The sequence below is a fragment of the Oncorhynchus kisutch genome, linkage group LG5 (assembly GCF_002021735.2).
Source record: "Oncorhynchus kisutch isolate 150728-3 linkage group LG5, Okis_V2, whole genome shotgun sequence".
In the NCBI taxonomy this organism is placed as follows: domain Eukaryota; kingdom Metazoa; phylum Chordata; class Actinopteri; order Salmoniformes; family Salmonidae; genus Oncorhynchus; species Oncorhynchus kisutch.
Window position 1 is genome coordinate 38,708,851 of NC_034178.2, and position 23,807 is coordinate 38,732,657.

At 44.9% G+C, this 23,807-nt stretch overlaps 1 protein-coding gene across 1 annotated transcript in view; it reads right to left on the bottom strand.

The window, feature by feature from the left end:
* The window catches only part of ptprga (protein tyrosine phosphatase receptor type Ga), a 281,211-nt gene that overhangs the window by 51,476 nt on the left and 205,928 nt on the right, over window positions 1-23,807 (bottom strand). The window contains exon 5 of the mRNA XM_020483255.2: window positions 6,036-6,131. Within this exon, the coding sequence (XP_020338844.2) occupies window positions 6,036-6,131 (96 nt within the window). The remainder of the gene's footprint in view (window positions 1-6,035; window positions 6,132-23,807) is intronic.

Genomic DNA, 23,807 nt, shown 5'->3' on the forward strand with positions numbered 1-23,807 from the left:
TAAATGCCAAAGAAGGACGCTGTGTCAGTTGTTTGGGCTTATGTTGGTTTTAAACCTAGTGACAACGAGCAGGGTGAGGCAGTGTGCTTGAACTGTAGCAACCACTCAAGGTAACAGAAGCAACGTTTCCTCCATTTGTAACACAACATGACGAATGCATGTCAAAGAAAAACTATGCCAACAAGCGCCATGACAAGAATCGTTTGCACACACACAACTCCCTATCCAACACACTCACCGATGGAATGAAATAACAGATGCCATAACGTACCACATCGCAAAAGACACAGCCCCAAATTCAACAGTTGAACAAAGTGGGTTCAAGAAGATTGTTCACACTCTGGACAAGAAATACGAAATGCCACGTACAGGACAGCATCGGATCTGAAACAGGTGCACTATTTCACATCAACAAAGGGAGCCCTATATGTCATTGACACTGCGCTACATCCCATGTCGACTGGAAGCTGTGCAGCAGGTGCTAGCAGAGCAGACTGCCTAGGAACACACTGGGGAGATAATAGCCCAGGTCAGGGGTCAGGGGTCAGGGGCCAGGGGCTGCAGGACTCGCTAGCAGCCTGGGATCAGCCAAAGGAGTAGCAGGTGTGCACCACAACAGACGGTGGGGCAAAAGTGGTGAAAGCCACCAACCTAAATGTATGGACAGGGTTGCAGTGTTGAGGCCATCGACTTCACCTCGCCTTTATTTTGAGCAAAAAGTCACAGGCCGACATTTTGATTGTGTTTGAAGCAAATAATATGCTGCATTTACCAAACACCAATATACTAGTGGAGAAGAACTTGGTATGAAATACTTTTACATTTAAAATCAGAAATAAATGCATAACTAAATTAATGTTTAAAATACGGGTATTTTTCTGAAGCAGCATTATATCATCTTATAAATCATATGCTGGGTCACCTGGTAACCAAACTTAGGATAATATATCATGCCAATTTCTTTGACATGGTGTAAAAATAGAGCTAATGGAGAGTAACTGTGCACCTCCCCCAAAATGTTTTTTATTGCAATTGATCTTTTATCACAAAATAATTGTCAATTTATCGCCCAGAACTAGTAGTTATTGTGTGTATTGATTTGTTCCCTGTAAGCAGTGAGGTTGCTATTAGCCAGTAGACTGCCTTGATGTTGTGTGGATACGCAGCCTGGTGGGGTTGTGTAACTTGGCAGGAGAGGAGAGGAGCTTTAAGGTTATCACCATAGTGGGAAGCCTCACTTTTGAACAGGATACCTCATCACGATAACCACCTCGAGTGATACATCCACTCTCCAGGTCTGCCAGATACTGGCTATCTGGCAATCAGTTTGGGGGCTCATTGTGTGTTAGTGTATGTGTGTTTGTGTGAAAATAAGTCTATCAATTTCTCTGTGCTCTGCATTCTACATTGGGCGTTGTTACAGTGGTTCCTCCTTTAAAAGTTGCTGCGTACTGCGGCGCAGCTTGCATAGTGCCGCAGAATTATATGTGTGAACCACTGGTACCATTAATGCTAGTTAGTGCTATTTTGACCACCAGAAGGCATCTTTGAGAAGCATTTGATAGCCTTCAATAATGGCTGTACAAGAGAATGCGGGCACGCGGGAGACCGGGGTTCAATTCCCTGACGGGGAGGAAGGAGTAGGCTGTCCTTGTAAATAAGACTTTGTTCTTAACTGACTTGCCTTGTTAAATAAAGGTCACACTAAGAGCATAACATTTCTACACCCTAATTATCTAATTCTAGTCTAACCAATACCCAAACGGAGATTAATTGAAAAAAATGTATCTCATTGATTTATCAAGACCAGTCCCCATTCTTGTCTTAGAGCAGCGCGAAACGGTGCTAAAATAGTTCACTTCAATATGCTTTCTAAATAAATAAGACCTACACCACTTTTATTACTCAACACTAGTGAGACTCATGTCGCCTACAGTATATCATAAAATATGACGTGACTCTCCGCCAATAATTACATACAGTATAGAGGATTGGAGGATATTTCTGTAATTCAGTGATATTTATTCCCGTAGTAATTCATTATGGATCCATAACTAAATAAACATTGTCATTTTGAAAGACTATTTTTACCATTATTTTATTAATGAAAGCATAAAGATGCCATTATTAGTTACATTATTTTAGTTTGAATGTGCAGACTGGCACTAAGAACAGAACAGCGGGAACGTTTCCCTTGTCAGCGCCACGATAAGTGCAATGCCCCTTAGTGTTGCCAGTGTGGCAGGGTAGGGGTCCACTACCCTCCCCCTTCCTCCTCCTCCCTTCCTCATGCTCTAGGTCGGCCTTCTGTGCGCAGCTCTGCGGCCCATCCCGTGCTCCCTGCCATCGTGCCTTGAACCTCGTGCACAGTTTCCATACATCTTAGCCAAATACATTACAAATCAAATTCCCGACATTAAATCCCAGTAATAAATTCCGTCTTAGGTCACTTAGGATCACCACTTTATTATAAGAGTGTGAAATATCAGAATAATAGTAGAGAGAATGATTTATTTCAGCTTTTATTTCTTTCATCACATTCCCAGTGGGTCAGAAGTTTACATACACTCAATTAGTATTTGGTAGCATTGCTTTTAAATTGTTTAACTTGGGTCAAACGTTTCGGGTAGCATTTCCACAAGCTTCCCACAATAAGTTGGGTGAATTTTGGTCCGTTCCTCCTGACAGGGCTGGTGTAACTGAGTCAGGTTTGATGGCCACTCCAATACCTTGACTTTGTTGTCCTTAAGCCATTTTACCACAACTTTGGAAGTATGCGTGGGGTCATTGTCCATTTGGAAGACCATTTTGCGACCAAGCTTTAACTTCCTGACTGATGTCTGGAGATGTTGCTTCAACATATCCACATAATTGAACTCCCTCATGAAGCCATCTATTTTGTTAAGTGCACTTGTCCCTCCTGCACCAAAAATCCCCACAACATGATGCTGCCACGCCCGTGCTTCACGGTTGGGATGGTGTTCTTCAGCAAGCCTCCCCCTTTTTCCTCTAAACATAACGATGGTCATTATGGCCAAATTTTTGTTTCATCAGACCAGAGGACATTTCTACAAAAAGTACGATCTTTGTCCCCATGTGCAGTTGCAAACCGTAGTCTGGCTTTTTTGTGGAGGTTTTGGAGCAGTGGCTTCTTCCTTGCTGAGCGGCCTTTCAGGTTATGTCGATATAGGACTTGTTTTACTGTGGATATAGATACTTTTGTACCTGTTTCTTCCAGGATCTTCACAAGGTCCTTTGCTGTTCTGGGATTGATTTGCACTTTTTGCACCAAAGTACGTTCAGCTCTAGGAGACAGAACAGTCTCCTTCCTGTGTGGTATGACGGCTGCGTGGTCCCATGGTGTTTACTCTTGCGTACTATTGTTTGTACAGAACGTGGTACCTTCAGGAGTTTGGAAATTGCTCCCAAGGATGAACCAGACTTTCAGGTCAGGTCAGGTCAGGTCTTGCCTGATTTCTTTTGATTTCCCCATGATGTCAAACAATTATTGGAAAAATTACTTGTGTCATGCACAAAGTAGATGTCCTAACCGACTTGCCAAAACTATAGTTTGTTAACAAGAAATGTGTGGAGTGGTTGAAAAACGAGTTTTAATGACTCTAACCTAAGTGTATGTAAACAAGTTTTAATGACTCCAACCTAAGTGTATGTAAACTTCTGACTTCCACTGTATATTGTTCGGCTAAAAACAGGGTTAATAATATATCTGTGAGAATATCCAACAGGCTTTTATATCATTTTTAATTAATATAATAATAATAATTGCTTTGTTTAAAAAATAACACTATTTTGGAGATTATTTTGTTTTCAAATAATGTAAAATGAGTGTGAAAAAGGCCATTCTTGAACATGTGGCGAGAAATTGTTAAAATTTTGTAAATAAAGCCAGTTTGTTATTTAGAATGATTTATTTCTGTTTCTAGAGGGAGAGAAACCGAAAACCTACAATCATCTCATGTGTCTCCCAGTCGAGGGCAGCACAGGTATTAAACCAGCATCTGTAACAACACAGCTTGCACTGCTATGCAGTGTCTTAGACCGTTGCGCCACTCAGGTGCTGTACAATGTGACCGGTCAGGAGTGGCCTACAGTACTACAGTAAGAGCAAAATAATCCTAACAACATAAAATAATTAAAACCTTAGTGTAACAACAGTTATAGTAAGTAATACTGAAGTTGTGCACATTTATCAGTTTCTATTTAGACATAGTAGGACCCAAAACCATAATCAGTGCTCTAACTTTCCCTTGCGCTGTTCTGGAGCAATGTAGTGGTGACGCAGGGTACCGTCCTAAACCATAAATGACCTCTAAGTCACATGGCGTAAGCGCACAATTTCTGAAGGAGGAACCACTGTACATGCAGTGTACACATGCACACACATGGCCCCCACGCACGCAAGTGCAGGTTACTGCTTGAGAGAGTAGAAAGTGTTTGAGTTAGAGTAGATCAAAGATTGAAAAATGCCATTATAAAAAGTACACCCACACATACTCACATTTGCATTAGAACAAAAGCATAGATGGAATCTCTGGAGATCCATACAGTATGCATCTGCCTAGTTATTGCGGTCACAGCTTCACTTCAACCTCTGAGGTCTAGAGATTGAATGATCTGATTCTTCATGGAATAAGAAGGTGAGGGGGGGGGGGTTGCAGTGCTTGGTGGGAGAGAGGGGAGGGAGACAGAGAGAGAGAGAGAGAAGAGCAGAAGTAAGAGAGAGGAGAGAGAGAGGAGAGGAGCGAGAGAGACAAAGGGAGAGGTTGAGAGAGAGAGAGCAAGGGAGGGGGGAGAGAGAGAGAGATGGAGAGCGAGAGAGAGCAAGGGAGAGGGGGAGAGAGATAGAGGTAGAGCGAGAGAGAGCAACGGAGAGGGGGAGAGAGAAAGAGACAGAGAGCGAGAGAGAGCAAGGGAGAGGGGGAGAGAGAGACGGAGAGCGAGAGAGAGCCAGGGAGAGGGGGAGAGAGAGAGAGACGGAGGGCAAGAGAGAGGAAGGAAAAGGGGGAGAGAGATAGATGGCGAGAGAGAGCAAGGGAGAGTGGGAGAGCAGAAGACAGAATCATTGTAATTCAATGAACGTAAAGAATGGCCAATCTGGACCCAAGAGAGAGGACTGGAGGACTATGCAAACGTGGGCGAGTATGTATGTCTCTCGGTGTGTGTAAGGGAGTATTAAAGGAGAGGTAATGGACCAAGTAAAAGCCCACTTACGCAATCGATGGCATCAAATGAACTTTTAATCATGGCAATTCAGTGTGATGGAGTTGACCATGACCCTGCCCACTGCTAGCTCAACAGAGCCACCCGCCAGCACACTCAGGCCAGCCAACGCTTATATCTCCACTTAAGACAATACAGCCTGATACAGTCGCAGTTCCAGACAAACACTGTGCTCAATGCAAACACTTAGACAACAAAAGGAACACTTTTCCCACCCCAGCTGTGATGGTAAAGCAGTAATGTCGTGTTTCACTTCTGGTATTGGGCATTGATTTAGACTGAGTCAGTGTGTTGTTCCATGCCCCTTATAGAGTGCTGTTAGGTTCTGACAAACAGAACGGACAACTAGACAAAGCTCAAACCAAGTTTCTTCACCCACTGGGTCACACAGCTGCAAAGACATGTTTACACAAGCACATATATTTTTTACCCTCCTACTAGACAGTCTCCTTCTTGAACATCTAGACAGCCCATACATATCTGTTGCTAGGCAGGAACCTAGGTGGTGTGTGTGTAATAGAACTCTTCTTTGTCATTTCATCTGACCTGACCTCGGCCCACATTCCTCACTCCTCCCTCATCCACGGCTATCCAACCGTATCAGTGACTGAAACCAGACTGTTACCCTTTGGCCCTCTCCATAGGGTCCCTTAACAATAACATTATACATGTAAAGTACTTCTAGTATACTAACATGAATAAGAATATATTCCAGGCTCGAATACAACAGTGCTAGAGGGTCATGTCAAAACCCTCTGTTTGAAAAGCCTAAAAGATGAGAGAGATGTTCTCACCTGAAAGAAGACCGACATCGCTGCAATGATCCTCTTCTGCCGCATGGCAGCACTGAGGCTGTCAAAGTCATCCGAGTTATACATGTAGATCTGCATCTGAGAGAGAGAGAGAATGGGACAAAGAGAGGGAGGGAGAGAATGGGACAAAGACAGGGAGAGAGAGAATGGGACAAAGAATGGGAGAGAGAATGGGACAAAGAGAGGGAGAGAGAATGGGACAGAGGGAGAGAGAGAATGTGACAGAGAGGGAGAGAGAGAAAGAGAGCGAGAGAAAGAGAGAGAGAGAGAAGAGAGAGAGAGAGAGAGAGAGAGAGAGAGAGAGAGAGAGAGAGAGAGAGAGAGAGAGAGAGAGAGAGAGAGAGAATGGTACAAAGAGGGAGAGAGAATGGGACAAAGAGAGGGAGAGAGAATGGGACAAAGAGAGGGAGAGAGAATGGGACAGAGGGAGAGAGAGAATGTGACAGAGAGAAAGAGAGCGAGAGAAAGAGAGAGAGAGAGAAAGAGAGAGAGAGAGAGAGAGAGAGAGAGAGAGAGAGAGAGAGAGAGAGAGAGAGAGAGAGAGAGAGAGAGAGAGAGAGAGAGAGAGAGAGAGAATGGGACAAAGAGAGGGAGAGAGAATGTGACAAAGAGAGGGAGAGAGAGAATGAGACAGAGATAGAGAGAGAAAGAGAGCGAGAGAAGGGAGAGAGAGAGGGAGAGAGAGAATGGGACAGAGAGAGAATGTGACAAAGAGAGGGAGAGAGAGAATGAGACAGAGATAGAGAGAGAAAGAGAGCGAGAGAAGGGAGAGAGAGAGGGAGAGAGAGAATGGGACAGAGAGAGGGACAGAGAGAGGGACAGAGAGAGGGACAGAGAGAATGGGACAGAGAGAGGGAGAGAGAGAGGGAGAGAGAGAGGGAGAGAGAGTATGGGACAGAGAGAGGGAGAGAGTATGGGACAGAGAGAGGGAGAGAGTATGGGACAGAGAGAGGGAGAGAGAATGGGACAGAGAGAGGGAGAGAGTATGGGACAGAGAGAGGGAGAGAGTATGGGACAGAGAGAGGGAGAGAGAGAGGGACAGAGAGAGGGACAGAGAGAGGGAGAGGGAGAGAGAATGAATGAAAGTGTTAGGCATCCATCTGTAAAACTTCCACCTCTCTCAAGGAACAGCTTGGATCTCCAAATTGCATCATTTATGACCATGTCTGCAAAGCCACAGCACATAAAAATGGGAGTGTGTTCTGCTCTCTGACTTCTCTCTCCTCTGTGGGGTTTCTCCGAATTCTTGAATTATACACAGGCCTGCTCTGTTTACAGCCAGCATGAAGTCGTAAGGTCATACATTGGTTATAGAATAGTTTTCTCCCATAGCGCTGCATAAAGAAACACCCTGCATGGTCCTCAATATGTTGTCCACTCTGCTCTCACTGATCCACACAGATCTACAGGACTAGTACTGTAGCTTAAAAATCCTGCACAAACAGCTCTCTCCAGACTGGAAGGGTGTACAGTTAGACTCAGAGCTCGAGCCCCCTTTAATTGTATCTCTCTCTCTTTCATAAACACATGCAGACATAAAGCACAGGCAACATGGTCCATCAGACCGGTTGTCATGGTGATGTGCAGCAGGCAAAACTCACATGCAGTTGCACACACACACAGACGCAGACACACATCCAGGTGGGCGGGCTTAAGAACGTAGCGTGTGTCCTGCTCTGAGATAAAGGGTTTTTAATCAGGGAAAAGACATCCCTCAGCGTCTCCTAAAGTCCTCAGGGAAGGATCAGCTCCGTCAAACGCAACACCACTACATCCTCAACACCAGGATCTGTGTGGTGTGGGTTTCAGATGGGAAATACAAAAGCCACAGAGACACACACTGCATCATCATCAACTGTGCGTCACAGAATCAGAATCATCAATAAATCAAGTGTGGGGGTGGTGGGACGTGGGTATGTGTGTGTACGAGAGAGTGGGGGAGTGAAGATTGGTGGTTCACTGTAGGGTGACAGGGTTTGTGTGTGTACAAACACTCAGTGTATAGAACATTAGGAACACCTTCATAATATTGAGTTCCACCCCCTTTTGCCCTCAGAACAGCCTCAATTCGTCGGGACATGGACTTTACAAGGTGTTGAAAGCGTTCCACAGGGATGCTGGCCCATGTTGACTCCAATGCTTCCCACAGTTTTGTCAAGCTGGCTGGATGTCCTTTGGGTGATGGACCACTCTTGATACACACAGGAAACTGTTGAGCATGAAAAACCCAGCAGCTTTGCAGTTCTTGACACAAACCGGTGTGCCTGGCACCTACTACCATACCCCGTTCAAAGGCACTTAAATATTTTGTCTTGTCCATTCACCCCCTGAATAGCACATATACACTATCCATGTCTCAATTGTCTCAAGGCTTAAAAATCCTTCTTTAACCTGACTCCTCCCCTTCATCTACACTGACTAAAGTGGATTTAACAAGTAACATCAATATGGGACCATAGCTTTCACCTAGATTCATCTGGTCAGTCTATGTCATGGAAAGAGCAGGTGTCCTTAATGTTTTGTACACTCAATGTACATGTATCAGCCTGGCAAAATGGAAAATATTTCATCCCTATTGTTTAAGATGAGAAGTTAAATGCAAGACACATACCAGCACACACACACACACACACACACACACACACACACACACACACACACACACACACACACACACACACACACACACACACACACACACACACACACACACACACACACACACACACACACACACACACACACACACACACACACACACACACACACACACACACACACACGGCAGGCCCGTCTCTCATTCCTCACTGTATCTCCTGTCAAGGTGAAGCTCCATTCTTCTGGAGAGTGTTTGTTTGTGTGCGTGTGTGTGTGTGTGTGTGTGCGTGCTGTGTAATGAAACCCATTTCCTGGCACTTTCTCATATGATCAATATTGTAAATATTATTCCAGTTGCATTTTCCACGCTTCTGTAATCCTTACACAAAGCAGCACAACCTCCTTGTCACGACTTCCGCCGAAGTTGGCTCCCCTGCTTGTTCGGGCGGTGCTCGGCGGTCGTCGTCACCGTCCTACTAGCCACTACCGATCCCTTTTTCGTTTGTCTGTTGGTTTTGTCTTATTAGTTTCACCTGTGTGTATTTTAGTTTAATTAGCATCCTTATATATAGTAGGTTGTCCCGCCCTTGGTTTGTGTGGGATTGTTTTTTTGTTACTCTGTCGTATGGTGGTTTTCGTATGTGTATTCTCCGGACAATTTGGTCCTGTGTTTGGGCTGGTCTATTGTATGCGCCCTGTATGTTGGCGTGACCGTTTTGTGCGCCGGAGAATACATTGACAATCTACTGAACCCTGCTCTCTGCGCCTGATTCCACCCACCACTCTTAGTATCCCGTGACACTCCTGCGATCTATTTCAGGTGTGGGTTCGATCTATTTATTCTGTGGGTTCCTAACATACAGTTGAAGTCGGAAGTTTACATACACTTAGTTTGGAGTCATTAAAACTCATTATTCAACCACTCCAAAAACGTATTGTTTTCAACCACTCCAAAAACTTCTTGTTAACAAACTATATATTTATATAGTCGGTTAGGACATCTACTTTGTGCATGACACAAGTAATTTTTCCAACAATTGTTTACAGACAGATTATTTAACTTAAAATGTACTGTATCACAATTCCAGTGGGTCTAAAGTTAACATACACCAAGTTGACTGTGCCTTTAAACAGCTTGGAAAATGACAGAAAATGATGTCATGGCTTTAGAAGTTTCTGAAAGGCTAATTCGCATAATTTGAGTCAATTGGAGGTGTACCTGTGGATGTATTTCAAGGCCTACCTTCAAACTCAGTGCCACTTTGCTTGACATCATGGGAAAATCAAACGAAATCAGCCAAGACCTTAGCAAAAAAATTGGAGACCTCCACAAGTTTGGTTCATCCTTGGGAGCAATTTCCAAACGCCTGAAGGTACCATGTTCATCTGTACAAACAATAGTACGCAAGTATAAACACCATGGGACCACGCAGCCATCATACCGCTCAGGAAGGAGATGCGTTCTGTCTCCTAGAGATGAACATACTTTGGTGCGAAAAGTGCAAATCAATAATCACAGTACAACAGCAAAGGACCTTGTGAAGATGCTGGAGGAAACAGGTACAAAGGTATCTATATCCACAGTAAAACAAGTCCTATATCGACATAACCTGAAAGGCCGCTCAGCAAGGAAGAAGGCACTGCTCCAAACCCGCCATAAAAAAGCCAGACTACGGTTTGCAACTGCACATGGGAACAAAGATGGTACTTTTTGGAGAAATGTCCTCTGGTCTGATGAAACAAAAATAGAACTGTTTGGCCATAATGACCATCGTTATGTTTGGAGGAAAAAGGGGGAGGCTTGCAAGCCGAAGAACACCATCCCTGGGGTGGCAGCATCATGTTGTGGGGGTGCTTTGCTGCAGGAGGGACTGGTGCACTTCACAATATAGATGGCATGATGAGGAAGTACAATTATGTGGATATATTGAAGCAACATCTCAAGACATCAGTTAGAAGTTCAAGCTTGGTCGCAAATGGGTCTTCCAAATGGACAATGACCCCAAGCATACTTCCAAAGTTGTGGCAAAATGGCGTAAGGACAACAAAGTCAAGGTATTGTGGCCATCACAAAGCCCTGACCTCAATCCTATAGAAAATTTGTAGGCAGAACTGAAAAAGCGTGTGTGAGCAAGGAGGCCTACAAACATGACTCAGTTACAACAGCCCTGTCAGGAGGAATGGGCCAAAATTCACCCAACATTGTGGGAAGCTTGTGGGAGGCTACCCAAAACGCCTGACCCAAGTTAAACAATTTAAAGGCAATGCTAATCAAATACTAATTGAATGTATGTAAACCTCTGACCCACTGGGAATGTGATGAAAGAAATAAAAGCTGAAATAAATCATGATGTCATGACTCCCACTGAAGGTGGCTCCCCTGCCTGTTCGGGTGGCGCTCGGCGGTCGTCGTCGCCGGTCTACTAGCCGCCACCGATCCCTTTTCCTTTTCTGTTCCTTTGGTCTTATTGGTTGCACCTGTCTCTTTTGGTCCTTGATTTATGTCTATTTAAGCCTGGTAGGTCTATGTTTGTGCGGGATTGTTCCTCTATTAGTTTGCGGATGTGCATTTTATTTTCTCCAGACTGTTGGGGTCCTGTGTTTGGGTCCTGTGGTTGGGTCCTGTGTTTGGGTCCTGTGTTTGGGCGGGTCAGTTTTTATGCGCCTAGTGTTTTGGCGTGACCGTTTGTACCGGAATAAAATACGATTGTCCGAACCCTCTGATCTCTGCGCCTGACTCCAAACCCACTACTCCTAGAAGACGTGACACATTTATCTCTACTATTATTCTGACATTTCACATTCTTAAAACAAAGTGATCCTAAGTGATCTAAGATGGAATTTTTACTAGGATTAAATGTCAGGAATTGTGAATAACTGAGTTGAAATGTATTTTACTAAGGTGTATGTAGACTCCCGACTTCAACTGTAGATCCCATTGTAAAGCATGTGTTCAAACAGAACCCTAACACCATCAGCTTCTTCTGTCAGATAATAATTGATGGCAACAGCGGCATTGCAGCCCTACAGTACATACACACACACACACACACACACACAGAGAGAGAGAGAGTACAAGCTAAGTCAGTGTCCTTTTATAGAGTGAAAGCAGGTTGCATGGCGGGGTCTTACATATTATAACCTCTCCGTATCGAGGGCTGTGGATCACTGGTCGCTTTGCATTCAGCCCAGAAGAGAGGTGGCAGGTGGGGACACTTTCTCCATACTCATGTCAGATAAACAGAAAAAAACCTTTACACACTGCACACCGAACACGAGAGCACCTCAGCAACCAGACTATTAGTGTGCTGCATGTTTGACTGGAGCATTATGTGCTGTGTTGTGGATCACAGTGTGATTCACATGACGATGAGAGATTCTGGAGAGCTTCAAGAGCTTGTTCAGTTGAATCAGGGCTAGAACAAAAGCCTGCACACCCTGTTATTCACCAGGAATAGCACTAGTGACCATGGGTTTAGCAGCAGTATAGAGAGTATGAGAGAACACGGGGCATAGAGTATACAGTGTGACCAGGTACAGAGTGTCACCAGTATATCATCCCACTGAAGGACAGACCTGACATCCTATGGTGCCAGCAATGCCATGCTCTTTTCACTTCAATGTCACCCCTGTGTCATCATTATGCAGTCCCAGGCTGAAGATAAGTCAAGGAATATGAGGCGTATACACACACACACACACAAACACATAATAAACCACAACACAAACAAAGGAACCAGGGGACTGGTTGTTGACATTCCTGAGTGAATGCAAACGTGTTGAAATGAAAGGTCTTTTCCCCTCTGAGTTCCCAGAAAAGCTTGGACAAATATGCACAGGCTTATGGAGAGCAAGCAGCTTTGTATTAGGCCTGTCTCCTATTCACATGAGTGAGTGTGAGTGTGTGTGTGTGTGAGAGAGAGAGAGAGAGAGAGAGAGAGAGAGAGAGAGAGAGAGAGAGAGAGAGAGAGAGAGAGAGAGAGAGAGAGAGAGAGAGAGAGAGAGAGAGAGAGAGAGAGAGAGAGAGAGAGAGAGAGAGAGAGAGAGAGAGAGAGAGAGAGAGAGAGAGAGAGACAGAGAGAGAGAGAGAGAGAGAGAGAGAGAGAGAGAGAGAGAGAGAGAGACAGACAGACAGACAGACAGACAGACAGACAGACAGACAGACAGACAGACAGACAGACAGACAGACAGACAGACAGACAGACAGACAGACAGACAGACAGACAGACAGACAGACAGACAGACAGACAGACAGACAGAGTAAGATGTGATCCCAGGCTCGATTAACACAGGTCACTGTGAGTTGTTACAGACCACAGGTCCCCTCACTCATATCAATACCATATGGGTTTACTGAAACTCACAGGGAGCATCACAGCAGGGGATAGGGAGGAACAACAGTCATGGAGCATGACAATGCAGAGGGAAATACAATGATGAACAAATATATACTCTGTAAATCTTCATTCCTGCCCTGCATAACTCCTTTCCTAACCTTGAGAAAAGGAGCAACCACAACATAATATTATTTTCACCCAGAAAGGAAGCAAAGAATGGACATGACATATTCATTTCCCATTGTGAGCAGAAAAACACTACACTATCATTCCAATACCACGATGCCAGAGAGAAGGAGAGACGTATTGACTGGGAAACAATGACAGACACGAACACACACACACACACACACAGCGAAGAGAACACTGGGACCTCCGACCTGCATACCGAAATCAACAGCTAAGAAAAACAACCTGGGTAGGAGACAACTATAATTCTTTAGAGAGGAAAGGGAAGGACAGGGGAGGAATCATGCCTTGTTTCATGGCCTTAGGGGGTCTGTAACACCATTTCTCCATTCCTGTAGCTTAAAAACAGGGTAGGCAGAGCACGGTAAAACAAGGACGCTCCATCTCAACTCCAAACAACCCGCCGCTCCACACGGGATCCAACATCACAAATCTCAAAAGTTAGAACAGCAGCCAGACCCCCGGAGATGGTCGGAGATGGTTTGAACATGCTAACCATCAGAGCAGGGTCACGGTCACGCAAAAAACACCCCCTCCTCTCACGCCGTCTGGGACTGATAGAACAGCTCCTCTGAAGATGGAACATTCCTCAGACAGAAACAATCAACATCTCCCCTCACATCAAAGGCCCGGGGAGAGGAAGTGACCTGGCCCACTCATCATTATAGCCAATCAGCTGGCTTCCTAAACTGTGCTGACCGCGGGCCAGGGCTGGCCAACCATTTGTGCCCGTCCCTGCGCCCAGGGATATAAACATATTGACCATACATCTTCATTCAGCGCATCTTAATGACGTTAACCAATTAGTTTCCTCCAGGTTTCGTTCCTCCAGGTTTCATTTCCTCTTTGTACTGGCTCAGAGTGGATTCATAGCTCAGCACACCCTCTCACCGGTGAGTGACTCCCAGAGCAGAGCAGTAATTATTCAGATTATAACTAATAACCTCGTCAATTACAATGGCCCTATCCAGGGGAATTATGGCATTGTTGTGAGAACAAATATCAATCAATCAATGTATTTATATAGCCCTTTTTACAACAGCAGTTGCCACAAAGTGCTTATACAGAAACCCAGCCTAAAACCCCAGAGAGCCAGCAATGCAGATGTAGAAGCAAGGTGGCTAGAAAACACTCCCTAGAAAGACAGGAACCTAGAAAGAAACCTATAGAGGAACTAAATAAAACACATCGAAGCATATAATTTGTATCACACAAAGTGTAATGTTTGGGTGTCAGTATACGTTGGGAGCATCCGATGTATGTGATTATTGTGGTTATGGTGTACATGCTGCGACCAGGTCTTATTCTAGCAATATATTCTAACAATTCTATATTTGACTTCTCTGCTCAATCATTGGGCCAACTGATAAAGCATGCACACGCACCCACGCAAGTGCTGACACACACCTATATCCCTACAATATGTATACCACATCTATAAGTGTACACCCACTCACAGAAACAAATATGTTATACAGTACTGTACTCCAGTGGTGCCCAACCTTTATCGGTTACTGCACCACCAACTGAATTCTGCTCTGCCTGATGTACCCCTGAAGTACCCCCTCATGTGCATTTTACCAGTAGGCCTATGGTCTCATGAGTCTTCTCAAGTACCCCCTGTGGATAGACCAAGTACCCCCAGGGGTCCTAGTACCCTGGTTGGGGAACCAGCTCTGTACTCTATGTATTCATATCTTGCATGAGAGCGAGGAAAACATTTACCGAACATTAATGGGCCTATGCGATTAATCATGAGGGCTTTGCAGGTGGCATGTTAATGTATCCTCTGTGTGGCCTCTCAGGGGGTTGAGTAAGTGCCATGGTAGGCCTGGCCCCTCCATCCCTCACTATGCTGGCTTTGACTGACAGGCTGCGTTTATCCACCTCCACACTTTATCCTTTAGAACAACAGCCATCAATGTGAAGGAAGGAGGGAGATAAACGAGTGGCCAGAGCCCTGGGAGCGCTTCCAAAAGATTTCCCATCCATCTAGCCAACACACCCATGCAAACACGCATGCACACGTCCCCCTCCCCTCTTCTCCACCCCTCAATCTCTCCAACCTTTTCTCCCTCTGCTTGTGTCTGACAGCACAGCCCAATTTGCCCCTTTCTCCAGCACAAACGAGACAATTCAAGTCTTTGCTACTTACTGAGGGGATAGCACATCCTGTGAATCCAACAGACACATCTGAAAATGTTTTATAGAGTTTACGGACCACTTGGAGAGAGAAAAAAACGTGTGAGCGGCTAAGGGCACGTTCTAGGCACATAGCGCTTGACACGATTAGTATAAATGGTAATAATACCACACAGGCTCAGAGCTTCTGAAGACTGAGGAGAGAGAGAAGAGGACAAAGGGAGAGAGAGAGAAAGGACATCAAGAAGAGATGGGAAAGGAGAAAGAAGAGGACAAGGCCATTTCACATAAACCAAGCATGTCTGCTGTATAGACAGGTGGAATGTTTACTCGGAGCATGTCCTACATGCTGAAAAGACAAAATGCAGTGAGGCATGAGTGTGATTTATCTGCCAAACTGTGGAAGGAATATTAATCATGGCTGTGCACCAGTGTGTACTGTATGTTCTGTATATGGCAGCTCCTATCCTGCCCTACACTGAGGAGACTGAGCAGCCAGCATGCTGAGATTCAACCTCACATCTACTTCTGTCACAATGCTATGTCAGCCCAAGGCCCAGCAAGACAGGGGGAGGAGATAGAGAAAGAGCACTGGGACGAGGGTGGAAGAGAGTGTGGGACACAGATGGAAAGAGGGAGGGGGACACAGATGGAAAGAGTGAGGGGAACAGAGATGGAAGGAGTGTTTTTGAATGGTCCCCTAGTTCTGAGCTAAAGAGATAAATAATGAGGCTGATAGAGACTGGGGATTCTGATAATGAGACAGAACGAGACATGGTGGTGTCTCCCATGGTCTGAAAATTACACCACTGCTAGGTGTGTGTGTGTGTGTGTGTGTGTGTGTGTGTGTGTGTGTGTGTGTGTGTGTGTGTGTGTGTGTGTGTGTGTGTGTGTGTGTGTGTGTGTGTGTGTGTGTGTGTGTGTGTGTGTGTGTGTGTGTGTGTGTGTGTGTGTGTGCGTGCATGTGCGTGTGTGTGTGTTTGTATAGGGAGGGGGTATTTTCTCTGCAAATAGTACTGAAATATTAATATGGACAATCTGGCTCATTAAGAAAGAGATAGTGGCCTACTTGAGCTTGACAAAAACAAACAGACTTCCTTCAAAGACGTAAAACTGACTCGTGGTGCTAAAAGCTAAACAGGCTCATCAAATATCTAATGAGCTTGACTGCTGAAAGAGAGTTAACACAGAAACCACTGGTTCTAAAGCCATATAATTGAACAAGGTGATATTGTTCCATGTTCTGTTTGGAGGGACATCTGCTCTTCACTGACGTTAGGGCTGTTATCCCTGAAGCACACATCACACAAGTCACATGTATCATACACATGTCCTACAGTGGTAAAAAGAAGAAGAAAGTATTGCAATGTTTGGTCTGACAGAAAAAAAATACAGTAGCCTCTGTGTTCTTCCACTTTGAAGTGGATACAAAGTTGGAGCTGTGTCCCTCCTGAGGAGCACCAAGACTGGGAAGTGCTCTGCGATATCACCCGCTGGGACCATGGAAGATCTGAGGCTGAATCACAATCCTTGTGCTGGGAAGTAACCAACGACAGACAGACAGGATGTATTTCACTATGTGTCCTTGTTGGGGCGAGAGCACATCAAGGAGATGTTTTGATGCTGTGCTTGATACTGCCTGAGCTCTCCAATGGGATTTCGGACATGGCTAAGCTCTCCAATGGGATTTAGGACATGGCTGAGCTCTCCAATGGGATTTAGGACATGGCTGAGCTCTCCATGGGGGTTAAGACCTGGGTCTGTTCAATTCTCACAAATGGATGTCCATCAAAAAGGTCATGTGTAGCCTACTATAGGCACCTGTGGCACCAAAGCTACCTCTCATCTCCCTCACTACAATTTGTACAATACAGGACCACTAGCTGGGATATTAAACATGTTTGGTGTGTGGAGCCCTTTGCAATCTGTCTTAAAACCCAATTGAAATGCATTACATGAGAAACGTTAGAAGGTTGGTCCCTCATTTTTCAATTTCGGGGGTATTGCTTTCTCATAAAATCTGGAAAATATTGCTTTTGAGAAAACAAAAAGCGGAAGCCTGTATCTGAAACGAGATTACTAAAAATGGTATCAAGCCAGCCCAGAACTGGGACAACATCTATTTGCCCTCTAGGTACAGTAGCATTGGGCTTTTAAAGAATGGTTGTGTTTTTCTGTGTCACTGAGGACAGGCCAGGAAATATAACATTATGTTAGGAATTGCACGCCTCCCTATCCAGAGGGAGGCCAATCATAAATAAAATAGAGAGAAAGAAAAAAAAGGACCTCAGCATGGCAGTCATCAGTTATCTTTGAAGGTTTAATGGAATGTAGCTGCCAAGAAAGGGAGCGAGAGAGAGGGCGCGAGAGAAAGAGAGATAGATATATAGAAATAGTGTGTGAAAGGGAGCGAGAGAGAGAGAGAAAGAAGGAGAAGAGAAATAGAGGAGAGGGATACGAAAAGAGATAGAGAGAGGCCCAGCATGACAGTAAATAAGAATACCACTTAGGCCATTCCCTCTCTCTGAATCCAACCAAAATAATATGAACGGTTGAAAATGATAATATTTTGACTTTGATATCACTGTGCAAGACGTTCGGATATAGTCAATGTACGTTCTCGAATTAGCACAGAGATACTGAGAATCTGAACACGGTGAGTCTGGGACTCCGGTACCCTACTCGTCACTCAAGTGCTTCACTATTTATCTCACTGCTATAAAACCTCTCAGTCCACTAAAACCGTAGCTCCAAGCCGACTGGTCGATCCTCCACTCTTTCTCTCACTTTCTCAACAATAAAGCCATTGTTCTTAATTTCCTCGTTGGACATCTTGTTCAGCTTCCTCTCACTGACATGCGTTTTTATTGCCATGTCACTGTACATTACACAGACAGCAGATTGCCACTCCCGAAGCCTGGCATAGACTGCACACAAATCTTAGTAATTATATAGCCATGCGCAGTATCATAGGCTTCTGTGTTGCCAAGACGTGGAAGGGTTCTAGCATAACTGAAGCGTGGGCATTCTGGCAAGGTTACACTAAATGTGTTCAGAGTATCCACGGGCACTGAAAATAGAACCAGCGTACCGATCAATATCTATCCCTACATGTTAGCATTACCGTAGCAGGATCTAGATTTGTAGTGTTCCATTGTCTTACAGTGCTGGTGAGCTTCAAGCAAACAGAGTTGGATGAGAGAAGAGGGGAATAAAAGGTGTATAGCACACTATGCTCATGCTTAAGTTCAAGGTCAGAATACACATAGAGAAAAGTGCATAAAAAGATAAATAAGTTCCATTTATGCGTGCTTAACTCAGGTCGGAATCGGGCCCGAGGTAATTTAGACCAGGATAGCACTTTCTGTTTCCCCCACTGTGAAAAGGTTAGACGGAAATAAAATATCTTATCTTTGATACTTTCAGCACCATAGTGTGTGTGTATCAGAGTGTGTGTGTGTGTGTGCCTTTCACCTCCCTTGCCACACATTGTGTGTTAATTTAGTGCCTGTTTTATCTAAGCAGGTGGGTAAAGACTATCACAGCTGGATCTGGGGCCCACAGACTCATCCCCTCATCCCTCCTTCCTCTCGTTTATCATGACCAGCCTGGGGAGGAGGAGGAGCAAGGAGGAAGAGGAGGAGGGTGGGAAAAGGAGGAAGAGGCTAGGCCAGGTTAGGCTGGATAGAATGGAAAGCTTAGCACCTCAGTGAGACTGAGATAGCAGTGAAATCACTTGCTCCAAGGTGCCAACAGGGCATGGAACACTCTCCTCTAACCACCTTACAACACGGGAGCAGATGTGTGATATTACAGTTGGAGGACTTCCTCTCTGAACAGAGAGCTGTCCCTGCAATGAAAGATACTGTAATAACTTAATGTGAGGTCATTCTGACATTGTGTTAAACCTAGTTTTGAACGCGACTGTTGCAGTAGAGAGAGAGACAGAGAGAGAGATTGAGAAATTGTATAATTTATGCTGCTGCTCTTTGCTTTTCACAAAAGTAGCACGTGTAGCTTGTTTTTATTGTTGGCCAATCATAAGTCATCAAAGAGACAATAGGCTACAGTCATAGAAACTCTGCGAGGGGCAAAAGTTAGGAGATATCTAATCAGTTAAAGAAGGATAGGCTACAATGATCAAGAGCCAACAGGTAGGCTGCTACTTTATATTCTGAATGGAATAGTTGTTGTTTTGTAACTGTGTAGGACGAGAAAGTGCATTCAGCCTCTATTAGCCTAGCTAGCTAGCTTAACTAGCTTCTCCCGGTTTGATGCTGTCAAGACAGGTACTACGTCATCATATTGTATGATAAATAACCTAGCTATGGCTGCTATAGTCTACTATAGCACGAGTCGGCTTGGTTGGTTGCTGTCTCCAGTCCCTCCCTCCCTCCCTCCCTCCCTCCCTCCCTCCCTCCCTCCCTCCCTCCCTCCCTGTTCCGTGTCACTCTCTCACACTCACAGCAGCCTAAACACACAGCATTTCCCCTGCTAGAGCATCACCTCGCTCTACCTCCTCTCGTTTGCGTTTTTATCAGCTCCTAGCTTAAAAATAAAATGTTGTTCTCCTCTCTCACTCTCGGAATGGATCTGGATCTGACCAGGTCTATACATAACGGGTCTAGTTGTCCACAGGTCTCTATATTTTAATAATAAATGTATGCATATCGGGTCCAGATGTGATAGCCCCAGGTCCATTTTGGAACAGGTCCAACTATTTGAACCCTGAAGGCCTCTAACTCCATGCATACTTTATTTATGAAGCCAAATATTTCTGGAATCCATTCAGGGACTGAGGGTAGGGATGTGATAGTTGCATCAGATATGAGTGTTGTTCAGTACGAGCAGGTAAGACACAGTAGTTGACAGATATACAGTGCCAGTCAAAAGTTTGGACACACCTACTTATTCAAGGGTTTTTCTTTATTTGAAAAAAAAATGTGCATTGTAGAAAAATAGTGAAGGCATCAAAACTATGAAATAACACATATGGAATCATGTAGTAACCAAAAAAGGGTTAAACAAATCAAAATATATTTTAGATTTTAGATTCTTCAAAGTAGCCACACTTTGCCTTGATGACAGCTTTGTACACTCTCTCAACCAGCTTCACCTGGAATGCTTTTCCAACAGTCTTGAAGAAGTTCCCAGATATGCTGAGCACTTGCTGGCTGCTTTTCCTTCACTATGCGGTCCAACTCATCTCAAACCATCTCAATTGGGTTGGGTGATTGGGATGGGTGATTGGGGAGGACAGGTCATTTTATGCAGCATTCCATCACTCTCCTTCTTGGTAAAATAGCCCTTACACAGCCTGGAGGTGTGTTGGGTCATTGTCCTGTTGAAAAACAAGTGATAGTCCCACTAAGCGTAAAACAGATGGACTGGCATTTCGCTGCAGAATGCTGTGGTAGTCATGCTGGTTAAGTGTGCCTTAAATTCTAAATAAATCACAGACTGTTACCAGCAAAGCACCATCACACCTCCTCCTCCATGATTCACGGTGGGAACCACACACGTGGAGATCATCCGTTCACCTACTCTGTATCTCACAAAGACACAAAAATCTCAAATTTGGACTCATCTGACCAAAGGACAGATTTCCAAGTGTCTAATGTCCATTCCTCGTGTTGTTTTCCTCTTCTTCTTAGTGGTGTCCTTTAGTAGTGGTTTCTTTGTAGCAATTAGAAGGCCTGATTCACGCAGTCTTCTCTGAGCAGTTGATGTTGAGATGTGTCTGTTACTTGATCTCTGTGAAGCATTTATTTGGGCTGCAATATTTGAGGCTGGTAACTCTAATGAACTCATCCTCTGCTCTGCAGCAGAGGTAACTCTGGGTCTTCCTTTCCTGTAGCGGTCCTTATGAGAGCCAGTTTCATCAAAGCTCTTGATGGTTTTTGCGACTGCACTTGAAGAAACTTTAAAAGTTCTTGAAATTTTCCGGATTGACTGACCTTCATGTCTTCAAGTAATGATGGACTTTCGTATCTCTTTGCTTATTTCAAATCAAATCAAATTTTTATTTGTCACATACACATGGTTAGCAGATGTTAATGTGAGTGTAGCGAAATCCTTGTGCTTCTAGTTCCGACAATGCAGTAATAACCAACAAGTAATCTAGCTAACAATAAAAATAAAAAACTACTGTCTTATACACAGTGTAAAGGGATAAGGAATATGTACATAAAGATATATGAATGAGTGATGGTACAGAGCAGCTTAGGCTAGATACAGTAGATGGTATCGAGTACAGTATATACATATGAGATGAGTATGTTAACAAAGTGGCATAGTTAAAGTGGCTAGTGATACATGTATTACATAAGGATGCAGTAGATGATATAGAGTACAGTATATACGTATACATATGAGATGAATAATGTAGGGTATGTAAACATTATATTAGGTAGCATTGTTTAAAGTGGCTAGTGACATATTTTACATCATTTCCCATCAATTTCCATTATTAAAGTGGCTGGAGTTGAGTCAGTGTGTTGGCAGCAGCCACTCAATGTTAGTGGTGGCTGTTTAACAGTCTGATGGCCTTGAGATAGAAGCTGTTTTTCAGTCACTCGGTCCCAGCTTTGATGCACCTGTACTGACCTCGCCTTCTGGATGATAGCGGGGTGAACAGGCAGTGAACAGGCAGTCGGGTGGTTGTTGTCCTTGATGATCTTTATGGCCTTCCTGTAACATCGGGTGGTGTAGGTGTCCTGGAGGGCAGGTAGTTTGCCCCCGGTGATGCGTTGTGCAGACCTCAATACCCTCTGGAGAGCCTTACGGTTGTGGGCGGAGCAGTTGCCGTACCAGGCGGTGATACAGCCCGCCAGGATGCTCTCGATTGTGCATCTGTAGAAGTTTGTGAGTGCTTTTGGTGACAAGCCAAATTTCTTCAGCCTCCTGAGGTTGAAGAGGCGCTGCTGCGCCTTCTTCACAATGCTGTCTGTGTGAGTGGACCAATTCAGTTTGTCTGTGATGTGTATGCCGAGGAACTTAAAACTTACTACCCTCTCCACTACTGTTCCATCGATGTGGATAGGGGGGTGTTCCCTCTGATGTTTCCTGAAGTCCACAATCATCTCCTTAGTTTTGTTGACGTTGAGTGTGAGGTTATTTTCCTGACACCACACTCGAGGGCCCTCACCTCCTCCCTGTAGGCCGTCTCGTCGTTGTTGGTAATCAAGCCTACCACTGTTGTGTCGTCCGCAAACTTGATGATTGAGTTGGAGGCGTGCGTGGCCACGCAGTCGTGGGTGAACAGGGAGTACAGGAGAGGGCTCAGAACGCACCCTTGTGGGGCCCCAGTGTTGAGGATCAGCGGGGTGGAGATGTTTTTGCCTACCCTCACCACCTGGGGGCGGCCCGTCAGGAAGTCCAGTACCCAGTTGCACAGGGCGGGGTCGAGACCCAGGGTCTCGAGCTTGATGACGAGCTTGGAGGGTACTATGGTGTTGAATGCCGAGCTGTAGTCGATGAACAGCATTCTCACATAGGTATTCCTCTTGTCCAGATGGGTTAGGGCAGTGTGCAGTGTGGTTGAGATTGCATCGTCTGTGGACCTATTTGGGCGGTAAGCAAATTGGAGTGGGTCTAGGGTGTCAGGTAGGGTGGAGGTGATATGGTCCTTGACTAGTCTGTCAAAGCACTTCATGATGACGGAAGTGAGTGCTACGGGGCGGTAGTCGTTTAGCTCAGTTACCTTAGCTTTCTTGGGAACAGGAACAATGGTGGCCCTCTTGAAGCATGTGGGAACAGCAGACTGGTATAGGGATTGATTGAATATGTCCGTGAACACACCGGCCAGCTGGTCTGCGCATGCTCTGAGGGCGCGGCTGGGGATGCCGTCTGGGCCTGCAGCCTTGCGAGGGTTAACACGTTTAAATGTTTTACTCACCTCGGCTGCAGTGAAGGAGAGTCCGCATGTTTTCGTTGCAGGCCGTGTCAGTGGCACTGTATTGTCCTCAAAGCGGGCAAAAAAGTTATTTAGTCTGCCTGGGAGCAAGACATCCTGGTCCGTGACTGAGCTGGTTTTCTTCTTGTAGTCCGTGATTGACTGTAGACCCTGCCACATACCTCTTGCGTCTGAGCCGTTGAATTGAGATTCTACTTTGTCTCTATACTGACGCTTAGCTTGTTTGATAGCCTTGCGGAGGGAATAGCTGCACTGTTTGCATTCGGTCATGTTACCAGTCACCTTGCCCTGATTAAAAGCAGTGGTTCGCGCTTTCAGTTTCATGCGAATGCTGCCATCAATCCACGGTTTCTGGTTAGGGAATGTTTGAATCGTTGCTATGGGAACGACATCTTCAACGCACGTTCTAATGAACTCGCACACCGAATCAGCGTATTCGTCAATGTTGTTATCTGACGCAATACGAAACATATCCCAGTCCACGTGATGGAAGCAGTCTTGGAGTGTGGAATCAGCTTGGTCGGACCAGCGTTGGACAGACCTCAGCGTGGGAGCTTCTTGTTTTAGTTTCTG